Source organism: Vombatus ursinus, unplaced genomic scaffold (genome assembly GCF_900497805.2).
Source record: "Vombatus ursinus unplaced genomic scaffold, bare-nosed wombat genome assembly UNPS02014884.1, whole genome shotgun sequence".
NCBI lineage: Eukaryota > Metazoa > Chordata > Mammalia > Diprotodontia > Vombatidae > Vombatus > Vombatus ursinus.
Genome location: NW_020954662.1, coordinates 768,892 through 784,024, shown reverse-complemented (window position 1 = coordinate 784,024; position 15,133 = coordinate 768,892). Strand labels below are relative to the sequence as shown.

Below are 15,133 nucleotides of genomic sequence, written 5' to 3'. Positions count from 1 at the left end.
TCACCAAAACATTCTTACCAGTATTTTATGTGATAGCAAAGAATTTGAAACAAAGCATATGCCCACTGATTGGAGAAAGCCTAAACATTATGATACATAAATAATGCAATATTACAATACCATAAGAAATGACGAATATCAAGAATTCAGAAAAGTGCAGGCAGATTTATTTACATGAACTTATCTAGAACAAAGTGAGCAGAACCAGAAAAACAACACACACAATGACCACAATAATGTAAGTGCAAAGAACAAGAAACTAAACTGAATGTTACATAAATATTATGGCCAAGTTTGGTTCAGGGAAAGAGATGAGAAAATACACCTCCCTTTTATGCAGAGGTAGAGGATTATGGGTATAGAATACTTAATTACTGTCAGATGTGACTGTTTGTGTTGGTCAGTTCTGCAAAACTGAGTTCAGTTTTTAAAAAATTCTTTACAAATAGATTGTTTGTTGGGTACAGATTCATTCAGAAAAGGTATTGTAAAAATAAATGCTAGTAATGCAATTTTTGAAAGAGAAAGAGAGAAAGTGGGGGAGAGGGGAGTAGGCCTTTAACAACATGGAAGCCGAATCTCAAAATTTAACTTCTTCCCTTGCCATCAGTACTGCTTACTGTCCAGATTTCACTAAAATGTTGAAAAATGTTGTCATAATCAATTTTACTGTAGGAAGTGGTGTCATCTTACTGGATTAGGCTTATAAAGGAAAAAACTTCCCTCAAGCAAGGAATATTTGGTCATCATTCTATACAATAAGTTCAAACTAAAGAGGGAGGGAGAAATGAAAAAGAAAAGTCAAAGACTCTCCAAGGCTGAAAAGACCTAGGAGTTCACATGATCCAACCTGTTCTCTCTACATCTCTGAGAACGAGCCCACAATTTGCTTAAAAGCCTCCAAGGATGAAGAAATCATTCTCTCTCCCCAACAACAGCATATTCCACTTTCGGAGGGATATTGTTGGTAGGGAATCTTTCCTTACATTGAGCCAAAATTTCCCTCTTAGCAACATCCCCCTCCCCAGCTCCTGTTCCTCTCCCCTGGGACCAAGTCTCATCACTACTTTCATATGACAGCCCTCAAAACAGTTGAAGAATAATGATTATCTCCTGCTCCCCCTACCCAAATATGATCTTCTCCAGACAAGTTTTGCAAATGTACTAAGCTCCTCATTGGTGTCCTTTATCGATAGAAAAGGAAAGGGGGAAAACAAACCAAAAGCCAGGAGTTACATACCCTTTCCCAGGTCCCAGTTTGGGAGAACCCACACCCTCCTTTGCACGAGCAATGATGTCTCGCACTCTGAGAGCGGCCAGAGGATCTTTCTCTTTTCCCTTATCAGCTAAGGCAGTGGGGCTGAGATTCAAGATGAGGAAGAGACTGTTCAGCAAACACCATGCACCCAGCAGCTGGAAGTTCTGGTAGTGCTGGAGTGAAAGGCAAAGCACAAATGAGAATCTGAGGAAGAGCAGAGCTGACGCATGGCAAGGGATAAGTTGAGCTCAGAGATGGGCTTCCTACCTCACCGCCAGCTCTCCGGGAGCTGCTGATGGCCTGCCCAATCATCTCATAGATTTCAAGCTGTTGGAAAACACATACATGAAATGTAAGTCAGCATAGACCATTCTGTAATAAAATGACTAATCCTGCCCACACCCCATCTATAAAGATTACTTGTCTCTTCTAAGGTGATATCTCAATTACAGAAAGACAATTTTTACCAGAGTCTACTGCCATGGCTAAGCTGTGTTTGTAACTGCATAATTAAAGAAAGAAGGTAAAGCTCACTAGAAACAGTCTAGCCACACAAGGGCACTGTCCACTAAAGAGGTACACTTTTCTCAGTACAACTCCGAAGGCCAACTTCACCAACCAAACCTCTGTCTCCTCCCGACCCTCTTCAGGGTCCAAGTACCCTTGGCTTACACATTTCTGGACAATGGTAGCAGCATCGTTTTCATAATCTTCTTCTTTGGAGCTTGTGGAGCCTGTCCGCACCTGCTGGGTGCTGCCCACATGAAGAATGGCCATACAGGTGGCCACACTCACACCTACAACAAGAGAAGCAGAGATTCCATGACTCCCTGCTAAGGGCCCACAGGCATCTACCTGTACTACATTACTGGGGTTCAAGAAACAGAATGGAAAACACAAGGACAGACCCAAGCCCCACAACAAATAATGACTACCACAACAAATGCTGAAGGTTTAAAAAGGCTCTCAAATTGTGAGCAGGATAACAACAATACTGAAACCCACTCACCAAAACCGAATCTAAATTGTTCAAGTTTCGGGGACAAACCACAGTCCCAATTTTGAAACCTTCAACATGGTAACCACAAAAGTCTCTGACCAACTGGATGTACCTCAAGAAAATTCAACAACAGTTAAAAATACAAATCTGAGAGAGATCACTTTGACTCCTCCTTCTTGTTCTTTCTACCCTTGCAATATTCAAGCTCTGGCTCTCATTCTCTCTCCTGCAGACAACTGCAATGATCTCTCTACCTCTGACCATGGATGCGGAACCTACAGTCAAGGTCACATGTGGCCCTCTAGGTCCTCACGTGTGGCCCTTTGACTGAATCCAAACTTCACAGAACAAATCCCCTTAATAAAAGGATTTGTTCTGTAAAATTTGGACTCAGTGAAAAGGCTGCACCCACATGTGGCCTCGAGGACCCAGGTTCCCCACCCGTCCTAGACGTAACACTGATAGACTAATAATCCTAAAATACAATTCAGATCATGTCATTCCATTCCTTCAAAACCATTTAATGGCTTCCCTAAGAAATGGCCTAGAGAATAAAGTCTAAGTCCAAAATCCTCAGTGATCTGACCCCTACTTACTCTAGGTTTATGTGCCACTCCTCTCAGATACTGAAGTCAAATGGATACGTGGATTTCATAACATAACTAGGATTTTTCCACTGCCCTGACACTGAGTCAAGATCAAATGTCACCCCTTCCCTGAAGCCTTTTCCTTTGATTTCCCCTTCCCCTTCAATCCCCTCGGTCCATTTTGAAATTCTCACCTTCTGCCTATTCTTATCTGCATACTTACTTAACATTCCCCTATTAAAGAATAAGCTCCTTTGAGGATAGGGACAGTTACTGATTCGTCTTTGTATTTCTTCTCACAGCAACTAGCACTCAGCAAACAAGAACATAGTACCTGGCTCAATAAATATTTGTTCAATGACTGAACTAATAGTAATGAGTCAATTTTAACAATTCCTGGATAACCCAAAGCCAAGTTTCCAAGGACGTCTCTCCAATCAACTACTTTCAGAACCTAATTCCCAAGACACACCAAACCCACTTCAATGACCTTAAAACCAAAAACCGAATAATTCTATTAAACAAATAAACTGCAAGGCTCAGGATTAGGCAGGGAGAATATGAAGATGAGATAAGCTTATAATCTAATGAGGGAAACAAGGGACAAAACATACAGCAAAATGTAACAAGTAGAACAGTCCAAACAAAGTGCTAGGAAAAGTCAAAAAAAGGAAAGATTGCTTCCTGCTTTGGGACAGATATGCAGGAAGGGAACATGAAAAGGCCTCATGGAAGAGGCAGAATCTGAGTTGGAAGTTGCAGAGGAAAATATTTCAACAGGTGAAAATTTTGTTTTATGTTTGTTTTTCATATGTTTATGTGTTTCTTCCGGTTTGGGGAGGGACACACACACACAAAAATAGCTAGGGTTAGTGAAGATAAAACTATGAAAAAATTCCGGATAAGAACAGGATGGTGAGCAGTCCAATTTTCCCAGTATATAAATTATGTGATAGGATCGTATGAAATAAGGTTAGAAAGACTATAAAGTATTTTTCCTAAATAAAAGGTAACCATAAGCTTACACTCAGGCCCCATATACTTTGAGGCATCAGGGTGAGGGCAAGGGGAACATGTCATGGATGTAACAGAGAACATTTACAATAACATGCACCATTGTACATAAGGCATTTTGTCAAGCACCACTGGTTCCCTGTGGCAAAACAGAGATTGAGTTACGGGAAACTGCCTGGACGGAAGATATCAGATAGCATTTGTGGGAAAAAAAATCAGGCAACAATCAAAAATCAACAAGATCTCAGGACTAAGAAGAAACTTAGGGCCAAGTCCAACAACTACTCACCTGCATATAGACAGCTGAGGCTGAGCACCGTCACATCTTGTAATCGAGCAGGGTTAAGGGGTTCCAAAACAGGGAGAGAAAGGGTATCCAATGCCATGGTTACATCAATGACTAATGAATGAAAACTATAAGGAGAGAGAAGACAGGGTGAGCCTAGCTAGCCCTTGCAATAGTTTCCCTTCTGCAACCCTGAGGTCACAGTAACTGACAATGAAGGTCAATTATAGCTCTCTTTTTGGACATAACCTTTGCAACCTCTTACCCATTACGGACAGCGGTGGCATCTGCCACTGTTGCAGGCATAATGAAGAAGGAATTAGCCAACACAGCATCTTGGAACCGATTAATGTAGCGTAGGAAATATGGCAGGTTCAGACACACACGGAGCAGCTTCTCTGAGCCACCTGCAGCAATGACAAGACAGAGCTACAAACAAGACTCTCTGATCTCATCGCTTTTTATAGAGACACAGAGATAAGGTTTGGCTTCTAGACAATTACTGGACCACAGCCTGGAGTGGCCTTTTTGTGTTCTAAGATATGAAACTAGCTGTTTCATCTTACCGAGCTCCTGTAGACTAGCCACATTCTGGGCTATAAACACATTCTTGGTTTTGATGGCAGAGGCTTGATCTGTTGAGGACTGATCTTCATTTTCTCCTTCCACCTAAATGAAAGTGCAAAGTGACTGAGACTTCTTATAGCAGCTAACTGCCCCAGCTTCTTCATTGCTTACTATCCTAGAAGGTGGGAACCAAACCACAGCCCAAAAGCCAGGAAAAAATAATAGGATAACAGATTTAGAGATGAAAGTTTAGACCTCAGGAGTCATCTAGTCCAGAAGTTCCCCCACTTCTAATACTTCACTCCTCCTAGGCTAACTCCAGAAATGCTATTCCAACTCTGTGGGTTGGAACACACAGAGGTTATTTATCCAGTACAAGCAGTAATAAACATAGAATGTACCAAAATTTGTTACCTATTGCCTTTTACTTACTAGGTTAACAGGTGATGGGGACAAGGCTAAAGAATCTCACCTGAATCACGGGCGGGAGGGATGGTGCTGCTACCGCTCTAGGATTGAAGACTGAGGTCAACTGGTTCAGAAAGTTCATTTGTACTTCCTTCTGCCGAAGCTCTGGGCTGACTGGTGAAGCCAGCTCCTTCTGATCTTCCACTGCATTAGTTCAAAGAGAGGAAATGGGACAAAAATGATAGAGGCAAAGCAGTGAAAAATCCAGAAATGCCAGGGACCAAAGGAGTGAGGTATATATATATAGGGCAAACACTTACCATCTGAGAGAGTCTTCACTGTCTGTGGGAGCTTGGCAGATTTCATCATTGCAGTGAAAGTAATGATTTCAGTTCGGTCTAGCCGGCTACAGCCAGTGCACAGACCTTTGATAAGGAGAATCAAGTGTTTCTGGAGAGCAATCAAATTAAAAACGTGACTTTAGGTAGGTACAGCACAAAGCATTCTCACTGGCAAAGGCCTACAGGACCAAAATCAGGCTCATATTAATTAGTACAGACTGAACAATAATACAAAGCCTCTCCACTAGCCTTTCCTTTTCCCACTTCTCTGACTCTACTCAGCAATCTCTTGCCAAATAAAAACAAGAAAACCTTCAGAGAGATGGCACACCATGCCACAGCTCTCACCTGGGATACAGCACAGGCCTCATCTGGATTCTCTAGGCGCAGGAGAGAGAATTCAATCAGGACTTTGCAGGCAGCTGCCACTGACTGAAGCTGATTTCGGGGAACTGAAAAAGCAACCAACTATTTATGTACAGGGAATTATGGCCCTCCTTTACCAACAAATTAAGCAATCAATAACAAGTTTTTGTTGAACCTCTACCTCACATCAACCAAGCTACACCTATAACCAATGCTGACTTTGACCCCCCATCATTTAACACTGATAACTACATTTGCTGAGACAGAGGTTCTCTCCTATTTGTTCAGTATGAAAGAAGGTACTCCTTTTCCTACATATCTATTTTTCCCAGGGGCTCTTGTTTTTTTTCAGTTTTCATCCATAAAGACAAAGGAACAGATGCCATCAGGACATGATGCTTACTACCAACAATTCCAGCCTCTTACCTGGAAGGATGCTGAGGGTTTATGAAGTTTCTCACTGTCTACCTGAATAACCTGCTAACTAAACAAGTCAATAAAGAATTCAGGTACTCATTTAATTCATTCTGGTGCTTTTTTAGGTAGCAACATAACATAAAGAGATCAGAAGGATAAATTACTGAAATAGAACAAACATAAAATACAAATTTTATAATCAATTGGGCAAAAAGATAAGAAAATGGAGGCTGGAAGAAGTCATTTCATGTTGCAGGGCCCATAAAGAAGTCAAATTCACTTTCAAACCACAACCACAGGATGGGATACTGCTTTGGTATACTGGCTGTTAGCCCCAAAGCTATGGGTTACTGAGAAATGCACTCCTTCCCAGACGATGTATGAAACCTAACATAAAGGGCTTTGGCTAGAGAGAGAAACTTAATGAACTGAGGACCTGTTGCTCAAGCCTCAGGGCATTTTCTGCTTCTGCTTGGGCAGCCTGGGTTAAAATGAACTTGTTCATTTCACTGTAGACAGTGGTGCACATCATAGTTTGCTGTTGTCTCAACTCCTGGGAACATGGCTTGGGAGTGCGGAAGCAAAGACACTTCATTAACCAATTCATGCAGTCAAACCTAATGGGAGAAACAACAATCCCTCTATTCACAAGCCAAGAACTGGGAGGGACAGCAGCTGGATACTTACTGAGGCTGCAGACCGTTGTGATATAGTGTGTGGAAAGTGCGACAAAGGAGGAGTAGAAGGGCTCATACTGCTTGTCGTGGTGCAGGATTTCTAATTCACTGCAAAGACAACATGGCTAGTTGGCAATCCAGAATCTCAACTACATCAATAGCACACGGTGAGCATTCATTCAATTAACAGCTTCAACTGAAATATTTACTGTGTGCCACATCTTTCTCCACTATTCCAAGTGGCGCATCATCATGACGATTCTGGCAATCCCACCCAATCATCCCCTTAACCCTTTGGCTGGGGAACTCCTGCTTCTTTAAAGGATCTTTAAAGGATTACAAGCCCCCTGGCTAAGCTGTGAGGGCCAACATGATCTAACATCCACGAGAACAGACCAGAACTTAAGCAATTAAAGAAGGTATTGAATAGTCAATGGAGCCACTAAACTTTGCTGAGAGTTTTGCTTCTCAAGCCAGAAGCATCCCAGACTCAGAGAGGTAAATACAGAGAACTGGACCTGCATTGCCTATGGGCAACAACACAGCTGGCACCTCAATGTAGAGGATGTCAAAAGTAAAGTATCATACTTAGAGGGTCCCAATTCAGGGGAGCCACCCCTTCAGAAGACATTTAGATGTTTGTTATTTTGGAATAGTAAAACAAAGATTAATCAAGGACTGGTTCCTTCTCTGACAGTCAAGCACGAATACCAATGGCATGAGTGGCTACTATGTGTGAGGCTCTATGGTAGGCAGTGTTAGGGTATTTCCTCCTTTCCGGCTTCATCTCAAACAATGAAAACAAAAGAACAGAAACATCAAAAAATTCTGAGCTAGGAGAGTCTTAGAAAGAACATTCAAAGCTTCAAGACATCAATACTGGACCTCACTTCATAAACCAAGTTTGGTGGAGCACAAATGGAGCTAATTTAAGAAGTCAGAAAATTTGGATTCAAGTCCTGGCTCAGACACAACGTTGGGTAAGTCACTTTACTTGTCTGAGCCTCAGTTTCCTCATCTTTAAAATGAAAGGGTTAAATTAATTGATCCCTAAGGTCACTTCAAGCTCTGATATTCTGTTTCAGAAAACTAGTTCACAGAACTTTAGAGCTTGGAATGTTTAGAGCTCTTCTCAAAGGGTTCTTAACCTGCGGTATAGAAACTTGAGGGTTTTTAAAATACTTTTTAATAAATGTATTTCAATACAATTAGTTTCCTTTGTAATTCCAAGTACTTTATTTTGAGTAACTAAAACTATGATTCTGAGAAGAGGTTCATAGGCTTTACCAGACTGCCAAAAGGGTCCACAAGACCCCTCCCCAAAAAGAAAAGAAACTACTGCGTTCATTCCCTTTGTTTTCTCCAAGCTGAACACACAGCTGCTCTTTTCCTTCTCTTCTAATTTGGGGCTTTCTTATTCACTATTCTAAGGTTTTCACAGCCCAGAATAAGTTAATGTTCTAGTTCCAGCTCTGTCCCTTACTAGTTATCTTTCAATTGTGAGACTATAGTACCAAGATATTAAAGACAGGAGAGAAGTGAGGACAGGGGAGGTGAGAGAAGCACCAAGGGCGTATTCTTCATTATTTATGAACCACTGAACCTCAGTTTCATCATTAGATGGGCAGAGTTAATTCCTGCCCTGTCTACCTTAGTTGTTATGAAGGCCAAGTGAGAAAGCATATGTAAAAGCACTACAAACACACAAAGCATGATTATAAAGTTATTTCCATTTATCCTTTGTGATCTGAAGGAACAGAATAGGCAACACTAATAAAACCAATCGAAACTGTACGGAGCAGCGCGCTCACAGTCAGAGACATATTCTTTTGGCTGTTATTCCTAATCTGAGAACAATGTTACTCCAACAGGCTGTAAAAAAGGTCTGGACTCATTTAGCCCAGATCAATGTTGCCACATTGTTACTCAGTGCTTACTTTATGGAGAGAATGTCTTAGTCCACACCTAAGGCATTGATCCAGATGCTGACTCTAGCCCTATAGCTCAGTAACCGAAATGTGACAGCAAAAAACACAAGTACAGAGGAAAGATAAGAACATAGTTGGACAAAAGATGGGTACTGGCAGCAGTTCTGAGTCACTCATTATTTTGAGAGGAATCTGAGGTCTGTGAGAAATAAGTCTTTGAAAGAGTTCTACAGGAGGAAGTATGTTAGTTAAGTCCATAGAAGATCACTCCAAGTACATGAGAGGTACTAAAGAGTGAAGAGAAACAGAGCAGGAGAACAAAGCAAGTAGCAAAAGAATGGGGGGGAAGGGAAAGGCAGAAAACATGAAATGAAAAAGTAAACAGAAGCAGATAAAGGCTGGGTCCCGATGGTGCAAGGTTGTCTTCTCTCACTTGCCAAGCAATACTCCTGTTTGTTCAATCCTCTGAACACCCATTTCTCCCAACCTACCACAACAGCATCATCCAAGTCTGAAACCCAAATAAACCTACTAAATGCAAGGCCAAGAATCATCTTCACGAAAAGATCCAATGCCTTACATTTGAAAGTGCTACATGGAGTAACAAAAGAAACAGCAGCTAACCAAATGATGGAGTATGATCATAAAGATTAGGGCTAGGAAAGAGAACTGTTTTCTCTTTTTTTGGCAAGGAGGTACAAAGTAGAGAGGAATTTACTTTCATTCTCATCTGTCAAGCAACTAATGTCTTCTATTTCTGATCTTTACTACTGCTGATATTTTCTCTACACAGTTTTTCTTTTTAAAGTATAGCTATCCAACCCCTCCTCCCATTAGCCAATAAATGTCAAAGGATAACAGAAGTCCTTTCCCATTTCTTTCTTGGCTATCAAAGACACGGTGTCCCACATTTTTCCATGTACAGAGTGGCATTTTTAAAAATGTTGACCTAGGAAATGAAAGCCTTTTCCAGATATCTTGTTTACTTTGGAATGAAAGGGGAAAGTCAATACTCAGAGAAGCTAAAGGACTTACCTAAAGTCATAAAGACCGGAATAAGATTTAGGTCATTTATCTGCACAATTAAATAATATCTCTCAGTGGTGGGGATCTGTTTCTATTTGTTAACCACCATGTTATGACACAAAGCAATTAACCTAGAAGAATGGTAGCCTTCCTCATCGCTTCTCTTTTTCCAGAGAGATAAAGGCTGAATGAAGAGTAATAGCAGATATTTATATGAGGAGCTTTAAGGTTTACAAAGCACTCTACAGACATGATCTTATTTTAACCTCACAAGAAATGTGAAAAAAGTATTACAGGTATTATTATCTCCACTTTTCAGATGAAGGAAATGGTGACAGCTAGCCAAGTGTCAAAGGCAATTTCAAACCCAGGCCTGACTGACTGGAATCCTTTGATTCCAAACTCAGCACTGTATCCACAACTCTCTATAGCCTCTAATTTGTCTGTTTTTGAGAAAGCCTAAGGACTCTCTGGCAGGGGCATAATTTGACAAATATCTTTATATTACATAAAGGGGAAGTCTATAACCAAGAAGTTCAGTGACAACACAGGAAACACTGATTCAGGGAAAAGCTGGTAAATTCAGTATATGAGGATGAGAGCTCTTCCCTAAAGACAACTATGCTTAGAGTGATTTGCGGCATACTAAAAAATAATCCACTGTGTGATATTCTCTTTAAAAAGCCAGTTCTCATCAATTAAGCTAACCAATCACACAGCATTGGTGCTAGACTGAACCAACTCTGGCTACGATACATTTGTTCCTTAGCTTGGAAAGGTGATAGTGTTTAAATAGCTTGCAGTTCTAAGGCCACATATGATACACGCAAGTCTCAGAAAGTTAGAAAGAATAAGCCCATCAAAAAGCAGAACCAGATTTTTCATTATTTTTACACTTATTCTTATTATTTTTACACTTATTCTTATTATTTTTACATTATTCTGACAATTCTGAGCATGGAGCACCAATTTATATATGCTAATCTATTCTTCCTTCATTTCAGCAAGAGTCTAATTACAAATTCTCAATAGATTCTCAATAAGCAGAGTCTGGACCTTGTAATTGTCCATCCACTTCTTCATCAGAATGGAAGGTAACTATCATCTAAAAGTGAACAAAGAGTGGATCACAATGCCTGGAAATCTCCTATTTCATATGTCATCACCCCTGAGAGTCATGAGGAACTGACTTAATGAAGCTTCTGAATGCCAGAGTAGGAGGTGAAAGCCGGTAGAAGAGAGCCAGGACAGCCAAAAAAAAAAAAAAAGTAGTAGAAAGTACAGCAGCAGGAAGAGAGGACATTGGGGAAAGGGAAGAAAAACATAGCCAGAGTAAAGTGGACTGGAGCTTAAGGACCCACAAAAGAAGGAATGGCAAAATAAAAGAGGGAAAGCAAAAAGAATCTGGACATAAATATAGGAAACTGAATAATCCATCCATTAAGTAAAACATTTAGCCCATTTTACATATAGTAATAAAAAGAACATTGGTCTTCAAGTCATGAGGCTTAGGCTCAAGTTCTGGCTATGACTTACTATCAGATCATAGTGATCACAGATTTCTAAGTGGAACAGCCCTTAGGGATCACCTAGTCCAACTGTCTCTTTTTTCAGATGAAAGTACTGAGGCTTTGAGAAGGAACTTCCCAAGTTCTCACTGTTAATACATGGAAGAACAAGGATTTCAACCAGCTCCTCTGACTCCAGAAACGGGCTCCATTATACTACCACTTAGCAATTTGTATAACCATAAAGCACTAGATCAATGAGCTAAGTAGTCTATGTATCATGTCCTAAGTATTTGCTCTTGTGGTATAGCAGCATTAGAATGAAGAATTCATAGAAAAGTTATCCTCTCAGTATCTTCATCCTTTAAAAGCCCACCTGGAATTCTAAGGAAGACACAATAGTGCACACATATTCAAATCTAAGCTGCACAACCTTGCCCAGTGATTCAATGGGATTCAGCTTTTTCAGTAAGGACCTGTGGTTAAATGCCTATCAGTTGAGAACTGCTTTTACAACAAAGAAGAGCTGTCTTATTCTTTTGTATGGGCACGGTCAAATCTCAATTACATGAACTATCAGAGGATGGAGCAGGAAGAGACCATTATCATTTTGTCTCCTATCTGGTCTGCTATACTTGACTTCAGCATATGCTCCAGATATTTTTGTTGTTGTTATTCAGTTGTTTCATTTGTGTCTGACTCTTGGTGATCCCATTTGGGGTTTTCTTGCAAAGATACTGAAGTAGTTTGCCATTTCCTTGTACAACTCATTTTACAGATGAGAAAACTGAGGCAAACAGGATTAAGTGCCCAAGGTCATACAGCTATCTGAGGCCAGATCTGAAGTTATGAACATAAAACTTCCTAACTCTAGGCCCAGCATTCTATCCACTGCACCACCGAACTGCCCATATTCACTGAATTAGATCATCTAATTTTTTCATTTAACAGTCCTATTGCTGGTTTTTGGGCAGTGTATAAACAAATAACTGTTATTCTGCTTTCATAGAATGATAAGACTGTCTATGCTCATGTAGAGAGCCTTGAGATTCTTGAGACACCTGGCTCAACTTCCTCATTTTACAGAAAAGGAAACTGAGACCCAGAAAGTTGACCTGATCTGCATATGTCAGTTAAGTACCTGAAAGCAAATTTGCAGAGGAGGAGGAAAGAGCCCTGGACTGGGACTGTGGACGCCAGATTTCAAGTCCTAACTCTGCTTTACAACTTTGTGCCCTTTTAGAAATCACTGAACTACTGTAAACCTCAGTTTTCTCATCAATTAAGGGGGTTGGACAGGATGAAGGTACTTTAAGGCCCCTTCTGTAAAATTCTGTAAAATTCAATGATTCTAATGCCAAATGTTATTGATTGCAACTCAATTCAAGCAACACACTGGAGTAAAACTCAGGGAAAATAAAAATACCACTTATCTAAAAGTTTTTTTTAAAAGGAGAGTATATAATTTGAGATAAGAACTTTGATATGTCTCCATCTTCAGAATATTTTTGGTTTGATAATAAAATAGGAAAAATTATCTAAAGGATTTACTTGTGAAGCAGGATTTGATATATGCCAACCAGGCATAAAAACAAACACTGTCAGATTGTGAGACTTGCTGAAGTAATAACTACTTATTTCTGACTTTCTGTAAAACTTTCTCATTTTTTTTTACTTTGCTCTAGGATAAAGTGACCCAGTTAGCAGTAAATGTAGAGAGTAGTATAAAGTTTTGGTTGGAAAAAACAGAATTAAGGTCATCTCCTATAGAGACTAACATAAAAGATGATTTCTTTCATTACATTTATGAAAGTCTGATCTGGTGGCAGGAACTCTGGCATAACATCTCTTTGTAAATGAACAGCTCCCACAACCTGAGGGTGATAGTGTCTCCATGATAAGAAAAACTGATGTTAAAACAAGATTTAGAGAAAGTCAAAAGAGTTAGAAAGAAAACTCCAGAGGTCAACTAGTCTAATATCCTTGTTTTACAGATTAGTGCAATGGATACTAGGGTAGGCATGGAGTCAGGAGGCCTAGCTTAAAATTTTGACTCTGACACCATCACCCTACGAAAAGTAACCTAAATGCCCTAGATTTTGAAATAAGGTACTGACAGAATAAGTCTAAAACCTAGGTCTCCTGGAACGCCTTACTGTTCTTAACTCCCTATACTCTACTGCTATAGAGAAACTCTCACATCTCTGATATTCCTCCATCACCTGCTCTCCCCTCTCCAAGATCCTCTGGCACATGCTAACCAAGCTGCTTGTAAAATGATTTGAAGACATATTTTTTTTACAGATGAAAAAAGAACTCTTCACCATGGAAAAAATGCTAACTTCTTGGTCAAAGAGTAGAGAAGCTTTCTGATCCCTGGCTTTAGGGAAGAGAGAATGATCAGTGGTGTGTTATAGCTTAAACTCCATAAAGGCACAAGTTACTATGACTACATTTCCACTGGGGGACTGTTAGTTGTTAAATTATTTGGTCGGCTCTTGATTTAAACCTCAGGTTTCTCAGGCCCCTATTCTTAGGTGAGAGGAAGGGTTGCCCCAGGAATGAAATCTCATCATAAGAGCAAAGGTTTTAGAACTAGAAAGGCCCTGTTACAGATGAGGAAAATGAGGCCCGAAGGCAAAACAACTTGCCCAGTATCACAAAGGTCATAAAATAACAGTGTGGATTCCAACCCAGGTCCTCCAACTCCAAATTCATTCTTCTTTGCACTACCTATCCTATTCACAGAGAAATCGGACTCTAAATGTCGTTATGCATCTTACAAATGTTCAACCTCCTCATTTCACAGAGGTGTTCATTAAGGTCCAGAGTGATGCAGTCACTTAATTCTGACTCCAATCCTTACTAGCTGGGGTGATCCTAAGCAAGTCACTTTAGACCATGGGCTTCAGCTTTCCTCATCTATTAAATGAAGGTAATAATATTTGTTCTACTTATATCAAAGGACAGCTATGAGGAAACCGCTCTGTAATCCTTAAGGTAATGCATAAATGTGAGCTGTTATTACTGCCCAAGGTCACACTGCAGAGCAGGAAATTTTAACTTGCCATAATACCAAGTCCTACGGCATCCTCCCAAGGGGCAGCCTGAGATCTAAGGACCATAGATTTAGGAGTTGGAAAGGGCCTTTGGGCTATCTAGTTCTACCTCCTCATTTTAGGGATAAGGAAGCTTAGGTTTAAAGAGGTCAAACAGCTGGCCCAAGGTCACACAAATAGTTAAGTGGCAGAGGCAGGATTTGATTCCGGATCCCCTGATTCCAAAGCTGATGTTCTGTCCACTGTAGCCCGACGATGCTCCTCCCAAGGTCTCCCTCCTCAAGTTTCACTGGCACACGTTCAAGATACCATAGGTATATGTATAAGGGAGGGGGTGGAGGGAGCATCTTTTACAGACTGTCAAAGCTAGAAGGAAGCTCGGGCATCCTTTAGCCCAACTCCCTCCTTTTACGGAAAAGGAAACTCAGGCTTGGGAGGAGAAGTGACTTGCCCAAGGTCACACAGTGAGTCAGCGGCAGAGGCTGGATTCAAACCCAGCGCTTTTACCACTCCTCCGACTCCAAGACGTGCCTCTCGAGGGGAAACTGAGGCACGAGCTCCTCGGCCCTGGTCCCCGGGGCCGGGGAGGGCGGGTCCGGTCCAGGAGGGAGAAGGAGGGGGTCGGAGGGGCGGCGGCCGGAATGATGCAGCAGAATCTCCCCCTCCCCCCCCCCCGCCCGGCCTGGCTCCC

The 15,133-nt window shown here is 40.9% G+C and overlaps 1 protein-coding gene across 5 annotated transcripts in view; it reads right to left on the bottom strand.

Annotated features, from left to right (window-relative positions):
* LOC114028481 (E3 ubiquitin-protein ligase UBR4) overlaps positions 1 to 15,133 on the bottom strand; it is a 147,511-nt gene that overhangs the window by 132,259 nt on the left and 119 nt on the right. For all 5 annotated transcript variants that reach the window (XM_027842733.1, XM_027842730.1, XM_027842731.1 and 2 more), the window contains exons 2-11: positions 6,932 to 7,029; positions 5,810 to 5,913; positions 5,441 to 5,570; positions 5,185 to 5,324; positions 4,712 to 4,814; positions 4,411 to 4,552; positions 4,149 to 4,273; positions 1,931 to 2,055; positions 1,526 to 1,585; positions 1,241 to 1,431 (exon numbers count right to left, since the gene is read on the bottom strand). In XM_027842733.1, coding sequence (XP_027698534.1) covers positions 1,241 to 1,431; positions 1,526 to 1,585; positions 1,931 to 2,055; positions 4,149 to 4,273; positions 4,411 to 4,552; positions 4,712 to 4,814; positions 5,185 to 5,324; positions 5,441 to 5,570; positions 5,810 to 5,913; positions 6,932 to 7,029 — 1,218 coding nt within the window. The remainder of the gene's footprint in view (positions 1 to 1,240; positions 1,432 to 1,525; positions 1,586 to 1,930; positions 2,056 to 4,148; positions 4,274 to 4,410; positions 4,553 to 4,711; positions 4,815 to 5,184; positions 5,325 to 5,440; positions 5,571 to 5,809; positions 5,914 to 6,931; positions 7,030 to 15,133) is intronic.